The sequence below is a fragment of the Macaca fascicularis genome, chromosome 2 (assembly GCF_037993035.2).
Source record: "Macaca fascicularis isolate 582-1 chromosome 2, T2T-MFA8v1.1".
NCBI classification, from domain to species: Eukaryota; Metazoa; Chordata; class Mammalia; order Primates; family Cercopithecidae; genus Macaca; species Macaca fascicularis.
Window position 1 is genome coordinate 121976953 of NC_088376.1, and position 16602 is coordinate 121993554.

At 37.8% G+C, this 16602-nt stretch overlaps 1 protein-coding gene across 5 annotated transcripts in view; it reads right to left on the reverse strand.

Moving 5' to 3' along the window:
- CFAP20DC (CFAP20 domain containing) overlaps positions 1–16602 on the reverse strand; it is a 304088-nt gene that overhangs the window by 121952 nt on the left and 165534 nt on the right. For all 5 annotated transcript variants that reach the window (XM_074032604.1, XM_065540859.2, XM_065540858.2 and 2 more), the window contains one exon: positions 4846–5010. In XM_074032604.1, coding sequence (XP_073888705.1) covers positions 4846–5010 — 165 coding nt within the window. The remainder of the gene's footprint in view (positions 1–4845; positions 5011–16602) is intronic.

Sequence of the window (16602 nt, forward strand, 5' to 3'; positions counted from 1 at the left end):
CAGGTGCTGGAGAGGAAACTATCGCAAGAACAGAAAACCAAACACCGCATGTTCTCACTCATAGGTGGAAACTGAACAATGAGATCGCTTGCACTGGGGAAGGGGAACATTACACACCAGGGCCTATCACGGGGAGGGGGGAGGTGGGAGGGATTGCATTGGGAGTTATACCTGATGTAAATGACGAGTTGATGGGTGCTGATGAGTTGATGGGTGCAGCACACCAACATGGCACAAGTATACATATGTAACAAACCTGCACGTTATGCACATGTACCCTAGAACTTAAAGTATAATTAAAAACAAACAAACAAACAAAAAAAGAAAACAAAGAAGAAACTAGAAATGTCCCATAATTACTCATTGACATCAATCATGAATACAGTTGGAAAATTAAAATTCTGTAATAGAGAAGGGTATGACACTAGAAGTAAAAGTCTTTTCTCACTGCCCCTGCCTCCACTAGTCCCTGTCTCAAAGGTAATTATCAAGTTTCCTGTGTTTCCTTAAAACTTTTATGCATATATCATATGTAGGTAACTATCTTTTTTATTTCTATCAATGAGATCATACTGAAACAACATTCTTGGTTTCTATTTTTCACTGACTGACGCAGCTTTGAGACTTTTCCAGGCCATCACAGGCAGAGCAGGTCATTCTTTGTATAGCTGCATGATATCTTATTGTGCGGTTATTGAGTCAATTCCCTACGGTATGCAAGTAGTTTGTCTCTGGATTTTTGTTATTACAAGCAATGCAGTCATAAATATCTAAAGGAGAAACGTAAAAATAGGTTTGAGTCAATCCTGCAAAAGTAACACAATTGTCAAACTGATAAAATGAATTTAATAATATAATATTATGTTTTATATTATTAAAATTTTTTCAGTATTTGGCAGAAATTGTACAGAAAAATTAAAATCCACTCTATATATGATTTGTGTCATCTGTGTTGTAACAGATTCCACAGATATTGATCGATAAGATCCATATTCAATGGATATTATTTCACACTTAAAATTTTTTTGACAAAAGAATGTGACTAGTTATGTTTCACTTTTATTGAAGATAGGGAAAGAGGATATACGATTCAAACGTAAGAGATGACTGAGTTCATTTTGAATTATCACACATTGAAACTAAAAACTGTGAGATATCTTTAACCAGCAATCCTAAGACAAGGTTAAGCAAAAGTCTGAGTTTAGAAAAGAAGAAATTAAAGAGTGTCTTGATTTATTCTGAAGTCAGAATCTAACTCCTCCTTTTAGGTTCTCCTACTTCACAGTAGACTTTTAAATATTTGAATCTTGCTTTCATAGTGTGGAACCAACAGAAAAATTTTTAGTAAGGACTTCACCATTGCCAAAAACAGTTAGATGACTATTTCATGTTTTTTTTTTTTTTTTTTTTTTTTTTTTTTTTTTTTTTGCTTGACGCATTAATTTACCCATTTGCAATTGTGCTAGGAGCTAGGGATGTCAGTGTCTTCTCATTCAAAAAGGAGTAAGAATCCAATAATATGGCTGCTGTGGACAAGAGGGCACTTGGGAAGACTGCCTTGTAATTTTAAAGTAAATTACTAGTTTTGATTTGTGCTTAGTGGACCACTGCATCTTGTCACTAGCAGCTGAATGCTCAACTTCAATAACCAGATCTGGTTCTCTGGTTCAATTAAACTGGGGTCCCATTAATGAAAATAAGATAATCAGATTCCACAGTCTTCTGCAACAGTATTAGTTAATGTGTACTGGGAATTGACAAAGTGAATAGTGTGAATGCGTGGTTTTTGGAAACATAATTATTAGTTTCATTAAAAGCTCTTGATCAAGTTGTATTCTATTCAACAAAATGCACTCCAAAACAGTCAGAAGTTTTAAGGTTTCCTTTTCAGCTTGTGTGAAAACACTAGAAAGCACCCACAGAAAACAGATACTTCTTTCTCTAGAGGTTTCATTGGGATCTCTCAATATGTGCATTTATAATAAAATATCACAATTTACATGAGTAGTCCATAGTTAATTAAAGAGAACACATTTTCTCATGCAATTCAAATCTCATTGTGGGGAGTCCACTTTTTAGAAAGACACAAAAACAAGTACTTCAAATGAAGAAATATCTCTTGGCTTTCCCATGATTAAAAAGCCTGTCCTTGGGAATTATTCATTACCTACACCTTTCAAATGGCTTACACAAAGAACAAGAATTATTACAATATTCACTGATGGTAAGCTTCAAAGCTCACAAATGTCAAAATCAGCAATTGAAAAGTATTTACAGAAAGAGAACCACAAAGTGCAATTTATGTTTGTGTAATCTTAGCTGGCATACATGTGCAATGAGATTTACTGAAGAAGTGCAATCATAAAGCCTATGGTAATGGATATAAATATAATTGGGATTCACAGAGCAGAAGAAATGTGCTATGAGATGACAATTATTCATTTCTATATATATGACTCAAGTTCACTATTATGCACTGAGAGCCCATTTATGGAAATTGCAAAATATATATTAACATCCTCTTTTATCAGTTGGGTTCAAGTATGGCCTATGAAAAAGTTTGTGTTTAATTATAACATTGAATTAGTGATGCAATTAATATTTATTCAAATTCCCATTTAATTTCACACATTATAAGTGTCTTTCAATTTTAAATCGAAAAAGACACTTAAAATATCTGGATATAGACTCGCACTTTCATTTAAAGACATAATTAATTCTTAAAACATTAAGCTAGAAAAATAGCATTTACAATGGCAAACAATTATCTGATATGCTTTATAGTTTAGCATTTGTTATGGAAAGTTATCATAGCATATTAGATACAGATATATCATTTGTTATAGAACACACTCTTACTTATTTTATTCTGTGGTACATCTTCCATTCAGATTGAATTGTGACCCAAAGTGTTTACAGTAGCTGTCTGGGTAGTCAGATCTTTTTAATCCTTTTATGTATATATTTTCTCAAGGCTCTTTAATGACCATGGATTGTATACAGTCTCTCTCTGTCTAAATATAGTATATATAGTAAGCACACAAATTCCCATTGTGTGTGCCTGCATTGCTATCAAAAAGTCCTACCTAAAGTTGGTAACTGCAGAAGCAGGTGATGAGTACACAGGTATTGTTCATCATACATTCTCTCGAATTTTCTGTAAGTTTGGAAATGTCGTAATTAAGGGCTAAATAACGTACTGCTTATTTATACATAGTAGTCTGCCAGGATTTATACTGAAAAGGTTACCAAATAGGTCCCAATGCTCTGGGAATATACAATTTAGGACAAGTTATACTGATGAAGATTGACATATAGAAAATATCCCAAGAATAAATGAACATGGAATAAGTACAGAGAATAAAATGAGTTCACTTTTGAAATTTTCATATCATGGTTATCTCCTTTCTCTTGTTTCTCCTTGACCTCCTTCAAACTTTGATCACTCTCTCATCCCCATCTATTACCTGAGAATCACTGAGTCTTGCCAGTTTTCCTGGCAGTTGCTCTCACGGCCATTGCTTCCCACTTTCAAAGCTACTGTGAGTCTGGGCCTTTGCCATTTTAAGCCTAGATTGCCACAAAGACTTCTTAGTTGTGCTCCTTAATTTCTGGTCTCACTTGATTTCAAAATTTCACTTTGAATCCTGCTGTTAAATTCAACTTCCTAAAACAGAAGTTATCATTCCTCTACCTTAGGAAATTGAAGCCCATTTCTCTCGTATTCTTCCAACACAGTCACTCTGCTTATACTAAGGCCCTTCCTCTTATTAATCCCTCAGTAAACTTATCTACCCATTGTGCTGTCTCTTTGTCTTTGCTCAGTCTTCTGCTCCATCTTACACTTCCAACAACCTCACATCTATTTATTTATTATAAGTACTTATTTATATAAGTATAGGTTGGATACTTTCAAGATCTACTTCTTCCTCCATACATGTCCTGTGATTGCCACCATCATTTTACCTTTCATTGAAATACTTCAGTGTTTGTGAGTGTCACCTGAACCACACGGCTTTTGTGGGATAAGTGATCCAGTGGTCCATCCTAGGCCAATTAAATCAGAATCCCTGGGACACAGACATCAGAAAATTTTTTTTGACATTAAAAATGTCTCTAACCTGTAAGGAGGTGATTCTAATACGTAGGTAGTTGAGAACCACTCACCCAGACAATATTAAATTTCTTCATTTGTACGTACTATTCATTCATTTGGTCAACAGCTCTGGTGTCCATCACAGAGGTAGAACACTGGCAGTCCTGACATGTTTTGTTTGGCCCATGGAGTGTTTTCAAAATATTTTAGACAATGTTTTAAAATTGGGAGATTTATCATAAACATTCACATATCCAGCTCCTCTTGAGAAAAATGGGAGATCTGGTGAGAGTGGGCCTGCCTTTCTGAAAGGCAACACTAGCTAGAACTGAATTGTGGCTCTCCCTTCTAGACTGAGGGAGCTTTCAGTTGGCTTCAGTCCCCACCACTCCCTACAACTAACTCCCTCACAGGGGCTGAGTGTTAATTGCAATTTAATGTATTATTTGCACAGTTGTTAAAGTTACTGTTTCCCTTAATACCATAACCATTTCTCTCACTGCTGAAGTTGAAAATATTTCTATGTGTCAAATACTCAGGCAACCAGCCCACTTTGTTCATTTTTGTTATCCTCCTGGCCTTGTTAGTGATCTGAGTTTGTAGCCCCTGGCCTGGTATGTGGCAAGTATACTCTGTTAAGTGCTAAGGATATAGAAGAATGAGGGACAATGCCCTTTTTGGAGGAAGTCACACTTTATGGGGGAGATGCAGACATATTACACTTTTAATTTAGGTGCCTGGGTGTGTACCTGATTCTGCTGATCTTAGAGGATGGCCTCCAAATTTTATTTCAGTTTGTCGAAGTTTAGTCATGTTTAGCAGCTGTGTGACATGTGGAACATCTGTCATTAGTTGACAGCTTCGTGGTATAATATCTGTAGGCTCATCTGTTGAAAAGGGGACACCACAGACAGCTGGAAATAAAGACAAACATTCATTTTCAAAATGTAAGCCATTTCTGCTAAATGGACATATCACATAAATGAAACCAATTAAAATTAAAGATTTTATCATATGACTTTGTATGAGTTATTCAACCTTTCAGCCCTGATTTTCTCATTTGTAAAATGAGCATGATAATTTTACTGCTTACTTCCTAGGGTAGACAGGATTAAATGAGATAAAGCTTACACTATATGGAGCAAGTTCAGAAAACTATACAATAAATAAGAGCATGCATTGGAAATATTCCACACTTTCTTTTCAATACTAGAGGTGTGACTTGAGCGAACTAATTAGGTATGCACCATTTAAGATTTCTGGGAGTACATCAGCATATTTATATGAGATCAGTAGGTACAAACATATTGAATAACTTAAGCACCCATAGCCGTTATATGGGTAAATTAATTTTTTAACTTTTTATTTTGAAATAATTTTAGACTTTTAGAAAAGTTAAAAGAAGTTTAGAGAGCTTCCTATTACCCTTTACCCAGCTTCCTCTGTTAACATCTTACCTTCTAATATTTTCAAAATAATAGCTTATTATACTTACAATGATATTTTATTTTAATTTCATTCATATATATTTATATGGATATTTTAATTTTCTTTTTAAAAATTGTTTTTTAATTGACAAATAGGAATTGTACATATTCATAGTGATGTTTAGATACATGTAATATATGGTAAACAGATCAGGGTAATTAGCATGTTCATCATCTCAAACATTTATCATTCCTTTTTGGTGGGTACACTCAATATCTTCTTATCTATTTGAAAGTATATAACATATTATTGTTAACTATAGTCCTCTTACAGTGGTATTCCTCTTATCTAGCCATACATTTGTATTCTTTAACAAATCTTTCCCTAGCCCTCCCTTCCCCGTACCATTTCCAGCATCTAGTTTCCTCTGTACTTCTTTTTACTTCTAAGAGATCAATTTTTTAAAGCTTCCACATGAGTGAGAACAAGCGGTATTTAACTTTCTGTTCCTGGCTTATTTCACTTAACATAAAGTCCAGTTCTATCCGTGTTGCTGCAAATGACAGGATTTCATTCTTTTTTATGGCTGAATAGTATTCCATGGTGTATGTATACTACATTTTCTTTATTCATTCATCTGTTGTTGGACACCTATGTTGATTCTGTATCTCATCTATTATGAATGGTGCTGCAGTAAACATGGGAGAGCAGATGTCTCTCTGTACTTTTCTTTTTAGTAAATTTTCTGTTCATGTTTGTAAGCCATTTTACTATTAGTACATTTTTCCTATTTACTTATATGACCTCTTTTACAGTAAATATATTAAGCCTTGTCATTTGTAGCAAGTGGGAATATAAATTAGTGTTAATATCCTAGAAAGACTTTACCATGTGTACCAAAGCCTTAAAAATGTTCATACCATTTTACTCAGTAATTTCATTTTAAGAATCTACTCTAAAATTAAAAAAAATTAGAAACTCAGGATCTATGCAAATAAGTGTTTATAAGTTCTGAAAAATAAACAACTTAAATTTCCAGCACTTGAGGAGTGTTAAGCACACTACAGTGTTTCATGGGATGAGACAGCAAAGAGCCACAATAAATTGAATTTATGAAGATGTCTTCATGATATGGGAAAGCTTTGAGATAAGAAGTTAAATGAAAAAAACAGATACAAAAAACTATCTCAACCATAGAAAATAAAATTATAAAATGTATGAAGGGGGTGGTGTGGTGGCTCAAGCCTGTAATCCCAGCACTTTGGGAGGCTGAGGTGGGAGGATTTCAGGCCCAAGTTCAAGACCAGCCTGAATAACATAGCCATACCGCATTTCTCTAAAAAAAAAAAAACAAAAAAAAAATTAGCTGGGCATAGTCCCAGCCACACAGGAAGCTGAGGTGAGAGAATCACTTGAGCCTGGGCGGTGGAGGCTGCAGTGAGTGATGATTGCACCACTGCACTCCAGCCTGGGAGACGGAGAAAGACTCTGCCTTAAAAAAAAAAAAAAAAGTGTGAATGGCAAAAAAACTGAAAGGAAATATACCAAATGAAACTAACTTTAGGTGGTTAACTTAAGCATAGTTTTAAATTTTATTCTTCACAATAATTTCTATATATGTTTGATTTTTATGAGTAAAGTTTCTGTTTTTAGAATGTGGTGGGAAAATTTTGTATGTATATATGTGAAGGTATGCAGTCAGGAAAATTCAACCAATCATCCCTCAAAAAACTTCCTTATGTACAATTCTCACACTTTATAAAAGCAAATAGAAGAGGTTTCTGTGCATCCTAGCCATGGCATTTTTCTAATTAGATCCTAATGTCCTAATCTGAAAAAGGAAAATCAGTCATCTAACTAAAAACTTAAATACTCATCAGCAGAGCAATGATTTCTAAATGTCCTAATGCTCTAGTCATTAAAAATGCACTAGATTTACAAATATTAGTTTTCAGATGTTTTGTCCATCCATTCTTTGTCATCAACATTTAGAAAATCTATATAAGCAACTGAGCAAATGAACTCTCAAAATAGTAAATATTTACCTAACTTCAGATATATTTGACATATACCTCAAAACTCCTTTGAGATAGAAAAAGATAATTTCCATGTCAATGCCAATATTAATAAATGAAGATTTTTAAAATTAGAAGATGAAGAGAATTCTGGAGGCCAGTAAAAACCTGAAATAAAATGCTGTCTTCTGAACCCTACAACGAGAATCATGAAAACTTTAGCTTATTGAGCTTGTGTGACAAGTACAAGGATAAAATGGCATACAAAATTTGAAATGTATGAACACAAAACTTGAACTTACAACTAACAAGAGACAGATAGCAAATCTCTAGTAACCATAAATGCCTAAGCTTTTATGGAAGATAGAACAAGGCAGGGACTATCACAAAACTGCAGGCTGAATCTTTTTTGTTTGTTTGTTTTGTTTTTTTGAGACAGAGTCTCACTCTGTCGCCCAGGCTGGAGTGCAGTGGCACGATCTCGGCTCACTGCAAGCTCTGCCTCCCGGGTTCACGCCATTCTCCTGCCTCAGCCTCCTGAGTAGCTGGGACTACAGGCGCCCGCCACCACGCCTGGCTAATTTTTTTGTATTTTAGTAGAGACAGGGTTTCACCGTGTTAGCCAGGATGGTCTCGATCTCCTGACCTCGTGATCCGCCCGACTCGGCCTCCCAAAGTGGTGGGATTACAGGCGTGAGCCACTGCGCCCCGCCTGCAGGTTGAATCTTAAAGAAACATGGTTGACATGCAGATCAGACTTCACATTAAAAGGCTATAATCCAATCTGCATCATCCAACATCTTTCCTTTCTCTATATCTACTCTCCCTTTGCACCTAGAACTGTTTCACCACTTACTGGATTATTTTTTGAGGGAAACTGTGAGCAGTATAAAACCTGCAATAAAAGGAGAATTAAAAAAAAAAAAACATTGGTTGATTATTTTAAAATAAAGACTAACCATTAAGCCCATCTAGAACTACTAGCTCTAAAGGTTTCTCTGAGACTTCATGGTGGAATACTTGGAAAGGGACTTTAGTATCATTTTTGTGAAACCAAGCTATGAAAGAGCTTTAGGACCATCTATTACCTGGCAGCTGGATGTTCTGTAGCACTAAATGGAAATTCACTCGTCTTCTCACCTCACCACTAACCAATCACCACCTTTTCTACGTCCAATTACTAAGTTATTGTATTTTTAGCATATACAGCTTAATTTTAAAATAAAGGCTAAGTGTGAAAATAGAACAGACCCTACATAAACGTTAAACAGCGCTTCATTGTGAGTTCATAGAAAGCATGGTCCAGTTTCATTTATTTACTCATTCTGTCACTCAACAAATATTTATTGAGGCTCTACTGTGTGCCAGGCATATGTCTAATGGCTGGAAATCTAGGGGTGAGCCAGAGTGGCCTTGTCCTTGCCTCCTTGAAGCTTACACCTAGCAGAGAATATGAAACAAAATCACAAATAATTCTTTTTTTTCAACTTTTAAGTTCAGGGGTACATGTGGAGGGTGTGCAGGTTTATTACATAGGTAAATGTGTGCCATGGTGGTTCACTGCACAGATCATTCCCATCACCCAGGTATTAAGTCCAGCATCCATTAGGTATCCTTCCTCATGCTCTCCTTTCCCCAACCCCTGACAAGCCCTAGTGTGTGTTGTCCTCCCTCTATGTGTCCATGTGTTCTTATCATTCAGTTCCCACTTATGAGAGCATGCAGTATTTGGTTTTCTCTTCCTGCATTGGTTTGCTGAGGATAATGGCTTCCAGCTCCATGTCTCTGCAAAGGACATGATCTCGTTCCATGTCATTGCTATTGCAAATAGTGCTGCAGTGAACATATGTGTGCAAGTATCCTTATAGTAGAATTATTTATAGTCCTTTGGGTATACACCTAGTTATGGGATTGCTGGGTCAAATGATATTTCTGCCTCTGGTTCTTTGAGGAATCGCCACGCTGTCCTCCACAATGGATGAACTATGAACTAATCTGCACTTCCATCAACAGTGTAAAATTATTCCTTTTTCTCCACAACCTCACCAGCATCTATTTTTTTTTTTTTTGACTTTTTAATAGTGGTCATACTGGCTGGTGTGAGATGGTATCTCACTGTGGTTTTGATTTGCATTTCTCTAATGATCAGTGATATTGAACTTTTTTTCATATTTTTTGGCTTATGTATGGCTTCTTTTGAGAAGTGTCTGTTCATGTCGTTTGCCCACTTTTTAATGGGGTTATTTGTTTTTTTTTTCTTGTAAATTTCTTAAGTTCCCTGTAGACTCTGAATATTGAACCTTTGTCAGATGGATAGGTTGCAAAAATATTCTCCCATTCTCTATGTTGTCTGTTCACTCTGATGATAGTTTCTTTTGCTGTGCAGAAGCTCTTTAGTTTAATAGAGCTCATTTGTCTATTTTGAAATGCTTTTGTTGCAATTGCTTTTGGTGTTTTCATCATGAAATCTTTGCACATGCCTGTGTCCTGAGTGGACAAATCTTTGCCTGTGTCTATGTCCTGAATGCCCAGATTTTCTTCTAGGGTTTTAAGTTTTGGGTTTTACATTTAAGTCTTTAATCCATCTTGAGTTGATTTTTGTATATGGTGTAAGAAAGGAGTCCAGCTTCAATCTGATGCATATGGCTAACCAGTTATCCCAGCACCATTTATTGAATAGGCAGTCTTTCCCCCATTCATTGATTTTGCCAGCTTTGTTGAAGATCAGATGGCTGTAGATGTGTGGCCTTATTTCTAGGCTCTCTATTTTCTTCCATTGGTCTATGTGCCTGTTTTTGTACCAGTACCATGCTCTTTTGGTTATTGTAGACTTGTAGCATAGATTGAAGTTGGATAGTGTGATGCCTCCAGCTTTGTTCTTTTTGCTTAAGATTGTCTTGGCTATACAGGCTCTTTTTTGGTTCCATACTAATTTTAAAGTAGTTTCTTTCTAATTCTGTGAAGAACATCAATGGCAGTTTAATGGGAATAGCATTGAATCTGTAAATTACTTTGGGCAGTATGGCCATTTTCATGATATTGATTCTTCCTATCCATGAGCATGGAATGTTTTTCCATTTGTTTGTGTCCTATCTGATTTCTCTGAGAGTGGATTGTAGTCCTCCTTGAAGAGGTCCTTCAATTTCCTTGTTAGTTGTATTCCCAGATATTTCATTCTTTTTGTGCCAGTTGTGAATGGGAGTTCATTCATGATTTAGCTCTCTGCTTGCCTGTTGTTGGTGTATAGGAATGCTAGCAATGTTTGCATGTTGATTTTGTATCCTGAGATTTTGCAGAAGTTGCTTATCAGCTTAAAAAGCTTTGGGCTGAGATGATGCGGTTTTCTAGATATAGGATCATGTCATCTGCAAAAAGATAATTTGACTTCCTCTCTTCCTATTTGAATACTCCTTTTTTTCTCTTGCCTGATTGCCCCGGCCAGAACTTCCAATATTACGTTGCATAGGAGTGGTGAGAGAGGGCATTCTTGTCTTGTGCTGGTTTCCAAGGGGAATGCTTTCAGCTTTTGCCCATTCAGTATGATACTGGCTGTGGGTTTGTCATATATAGTTCTTATTATTTTGAGGTGTGTTTCTTCAACACCTAGTTTATTGGGAGTTTTTAACATGAAGGAATGTTGAATTTTATCAAAGGCCTTTTCTGTATCTATTAAGATAATCATGTGGGTTTTGTCTTTGGTTCTGTGTATGTGATGAATGACATTTATTGATTTGTGTATGTTGAACTAACCTTGCATACTGGGGATAAAGCCAATTTGATTGTGGCAGACAAGCTTTTTGGTAAGCTGCTGGATTTGGTTTGCCAACATTTTTGTGAAGATGTTTGCATCAATGTTCATCAAGGATATTGGCCTTAAGTTTTCTTTTTTTGTTGTATATCTGCCAGGTTTTGGTATCAGGATGATGGCCTCATAGAACAAGTTAGGGAGGAGTCCCTTCTTTTCAACGGTTTGGAATAGTTTTATTAGAAATGGTACCAGCTTTTTTTTTTAACCTCTGGCAGAATCCAGGTGTGAATCCGTCTGTTCCTGGGCTTTTATTTTTTTTGGCTGGTAGGCTGTTTATTAGAGCCTGCATTAGTCTGTTTTCATGCTTCTGATAAAGACATACCTGAGACTCGGCAATTTACAAAAGAAAGAGGTTTAATGGAGAACTCACAGCTCCACATGGCTAGAGAGGCCTCACAATCATGGTGGAAGGAAAAGGAGCACGTCACCTCTTACAAGGATGGCAGCAGGCAAAAAAAGCTTGTGCAGGGAAACTCCCCCTTTTAAAACAATCAGATCTCATGAGACTTATTCGCTATCATGAGAATAGCATAGGAAGTACCTGCCCCCATGACGCAATTACCTCCTACTGAGTCCCTCCCACCACACATGGGAATTCAAGATGAGATCTGGGTAGGGACACAGTGAAACCATATCATTCCCCCCTTGGCCCCTCCCAAATCTCATGTTCTCACATTTCAAAATCAATTATGCCTTCCCAACAGTCCCCCAAAGTCTTAACTCATTTCAGCATTAACTCAAAAAGACCACAGTCCAAAGTCTCTTCTGAGACAAGGCAAGTCCCTTCTGCCTATGAGCCTATAAAATCAAAAGCAAGTTAGTTATTTCCTAGATAAAACAGGGGTACAGGTACTGAGTAAAAACAGCCATTCCAAATGAGAGAAATTGGCCAAAACAAAGAAGCTACAGGCCCCATGCAAGTCCAAAATCCAGCAGGGCGGTCAAATCTCAAAGCTCCAAAATGATCTCCTTTGACTCCACGTCTCACATTCAGGACACGCTGATGCAAGAGGTGTGTTCCCATGGCCTTTGGCAGCTCCGGCCCTGTGGCTCTGCAGGGTATAGTCCCCATCCTAGATGCTTTCACAGGCTGTCGTTGTCTGCGAGTTTTCCAGGCACACAGAGCAAGTTGTTGGTGGATCTACCATTTTGTGGTTTTGGAGGATGGTAGCCCTCTTCTTACAGCTCCACTGGGTGGTGCTCCAGTGGGAAGTCTGTGTGGTGGCTCCAATCCCACATTTCCCTTCTGCACTGCCCTAGCAGAGGTTCTCATGAAGGCCCTGCCCCTGCAACAAACTTGTGCCTTGGCATCCAGACATTTCCATACATCCTCTGAAATCAAGGTGGAGGTTCCCAAACCTCAATTCTTGACCTCTGTGCACTTGCAGGCTCAACACTGTGTGGAAGCTGCCATGGCTTTGGGCTTGCACCCTCTAAAGCCATGGCCCAAGCTCTATGTTGGCCCCTTGTAGCCATGGCTGGAGCAGCTGGGTCACAGGGCACCAAGTCTCTAGGCTGCACACAACATGGCGACTCTGGTCCTGGCCCATGAAACCACTTTTTCCTCCTAGGCCTTAGGGCCTGTGATGGGAGGGGCTTCCAAGAAGATCTCTGATATGCCCTAGAGACCTATTCCCCATTGTCTTAGGGGCTAACATTCGGCTCCTCATCACTTATGCAAATTTCTGCAGCCAGCTGGGAATTTCTCCTCAGAAAATGGGATTTTCTTTTCTATCGCATTGTCAGGCTGCAACTTTTCAGAACTTTCATGTTCTGCTTCCCTTTTAAAACTGAATGCCTTTAACAGCACCCAAGTCACCTCTTTAATGCTTTGCTGCTTAGAAATTTCTTCTGCCAGATACCCTAAATCATCTCTCTCAAGGTCAAAGTTCCACAAATCTCTAGGGCATGCGTGAAATGCCACCAATCTCTTTGCTAAAACATAACAAAAGTCACCTTTGCTCCAGTTCCCAAGTTCCTCATTTCCTTCTGAGACCACCTCAGCCTGGACTTTGTTGTTCATATCGCTATCAGCATTTTGGTTAAAGTCATTCAACAAGTCTTTAGCAAGCTCTAAACTTTCCCACATTTTCCTTTCTTCTTCTAGGCACTCCTGTTAGTTCCAAAGTTGCTTCCACATTTTCAGGTATCTTTTCAGCAGTGCCCCAACTCTATTGGTACCAATGTACTGTATTAGGCTGTTTTCATGCTACTAATAAAGACATACCCGAGACTAGGCAATTTACAAAAGAAAGAGGCTTAATGGGGAACTCCCAGTTCCACATGGTTGGGGAGGCCTCAAAATCATAGTGGAAGGCAAGGAGGAGCAAGTGACATCTTACATGTATGACAGCAGGCAAAAAGAGTTTGTCTAAGGAAACTCTCCTTTTTAAAACCATCAGATCTTGTGAGACTTATTCGATATTACAAGAACAGCACAAGAACAACCTGCCCGCATGATTCAATTACCTCCTACCAGGTCCCTCCCACAACATGTGGGAATTCAAGATGAGATTTGGGTGGGGACACAGCCAAACCGTATCGCTGCTTCAATTTCAGAACTCATTATTGGTCTGTTCAGGGACTCAATTTCTTTCTGGTTCACTCTTGGGAGGGTGTATGTGTCCATGAATTTGTCCGTTTCTACTGGATTTTCAAGTTTATGTGCATAGGTGTTTATAGTATTCTCTGATGGCTGTTTGTATTTCTGTGGGGTCAGTGGTTATCATTTCTGCTCATGTTTATTTGATTCACTTCTCTTTTCATCTTTATTACTCTAGCTAGTGGTCTATCTACTTTATTAATTTTTTTCAAGAAACCAGCTCCTGGATTCGTTGATTTTTTGAAGGGTATTTTGTGTATCTATCTCCTTTAGTTCAGCTCTGATCTTGGTTATTTCTTGTCTCCTGCTAGCTTTGGGGTTTGTTTGCTCTTGTTTCTCTAGTTCTTTTCATGTGATTTAGCTTGTTAACTTGTGATCTTTCTAGCTTTTTGATGTGGGCATTTAGTGTTATAAATTTCCCTCTTAACAGTGCTTTAGCTGCATCCCAGAAATTCTGCTACATTGTCTCTTTGTTCTCATTAGTTTCAAAAAACTTCCTGATTTCTGCCTTAATTCCATTATTTACCCAAGAGTAACTCAGGAGCTGGTTGTTCAATTTCCATGTAGTTGTGTAATTTTGACTGAATTTCTTAATCTTGAATTCTAATTTGGTTGTGCTGTTGTCTGAGGGACTGTTTGTTATGATTTCAATTCTTCTGCATTTTCTGAGGAGTGTTTTACTTCAGATTTATGTGATCAATTTTAGAGTGAGTGTCATGTGGGGATGAGAAGAATGTATGTTCTGTTGTTTTTGGGTGGAGAGTTCTGTAGATATCTATCAGGTCCACTTGATCCAGAGCTGGGTTTAGGTCCTAAATATCTTTGTGAATTTTTTGCTTTGATGATCTGTCTAATATTGTCAGAAGGCTGTTAAAGTCTCCCATTATTATTGTATGGGAGTCTAAGTCTCTTTGAAAGTCTCTAAGAACTTGCTTTATGAATCTGCATGCTCCTGTATTGGGTGCATATATATTTAGGATAGTTAGCACTTCTTAAATTGAACCCTTTATCACTACATAATGCCCTTCTTTGTCTTTTTTGATATTTGTTGGTTTAAAGTCTGTTTTGTCAGAAACTAGGATTGCAACCCCTGCTTTTTTCTGTTTTCCATTTGCTTGGTATATTTTCCTCCATTCCTTTATTTTAAGCCTATGTGTGTGTGTCTTTGCACATGAGATAGGTCTCTTGAAGGCAGCATACCATGAATCTTGGCTCATTATCCAGCTTGCCATTGTGTCTTTTATTTGGGACACAAAGTTCATTTAAATTTAAGGTTAGTATTGTTATATGGGAATTTGATCCTGTCATTATGATGATAGCTGGTTATTTTGCAGATTTGTTTATGTGGTTGCTTCACAGTGTCACTGGTCTGTGTACTTCAGATACACTGTACTTCAGCGTGTTTTTGTAGTGGCTGGCAATGGTCTTTCCTTTCCATATTTAGTGCTTCCTTCAGAAGTGCTTGCAAGGCAGGCCTCGTGGTGATGGATTCTCTCAGCATTTGCTTGTCTGAAAAGTATCTTATTTCTTTTCACTTATGAAGCTTAGTTTGGCCAGATATGAAATTCTGGGTTGGAAATTCTTTTCTTAAGAATGTTGAATTTGTCCCCCAGTCTCTTCTGACTTGCAGGGTTTCTGCTGGGAGGTCTGCTGTTAGTCTGATGGGCTTCCCTTTGTAGGCAAACTGGCCTTGCCCTCTGGCTGCCCTTAACATTTTCTCTTTCATTTTGACCTTGGAGAATCTGATGATTATGTGCCCGGGCGTTGATTGTTTCATGGAGTATCTTATTGGGGTTCTCTGCATTTCCTGAATTTGAATGTTGGCCTGGCTTACTAGGTTGGGGAAGTTCTCCTGGATAATATCCTGAAGTATGTTTTCCAAGTTGGTTCCATCTCTCAGTCTCTTTCAGGTACCTCAGTCAGTTGTAAGTTCAGTCTCTTTCCATAATCCTCGTATTTCTTGGAGGTTTTGTTCATTCCTTTTTTTTCTCTATTCTTGTCTGCTTTTCTTATTTCAGAAAGATAGTCTTCAAGCTCTGAGATTCTTTCCTCCATTTGGTCTATTCTGTTACTTTTTTTTTTTTTTTTCCAGATAGTATCTCACTCTGTCGCCCAGGCTGCAGTGCAGTGGTGTGATCTCATCTCACAGCAACCTCTGCCTCCCAGGTTCAAGTGATTCTCCTGCCTTAGCCTCGCAAGTAACTGGAACTACATAAGCACATCACTATGTCTGGCTAATTTTTGTAGTTTTAGTAGAGACAGGGTTTCACTATGTTGGCCAGTCTGGTCTCAACTCCTGAGCTCAAGTGATTCACACGCTTTGGCTTCCCAAAGTGCTGAGATTATAGGTGTGAGCCACTGTACCTGGCCTGCTATTGATACTTGTGATTGCATTGTGAAGTTCTCATGTTGTGTTTTTCAGCTCCATCAGTTCAGTTATGTTCCTCAAACTGGCTATTTTGGCTATCAGCTCCTGTACTGTTTTATCATGATTCTTAGCTTCTTTGCATTGGGTTACAACATGCTCCTTTAGCTCAGTGAAGTTCGTTATTACCCACCTTCTGAAGCCTACTTCTGTCAGTTTAGTCATCTCAGCCTCAGCCCCATTTTGTGCCATTCTGGAGAGCTGTTGTTGTCATGTGGAGGAAACTAG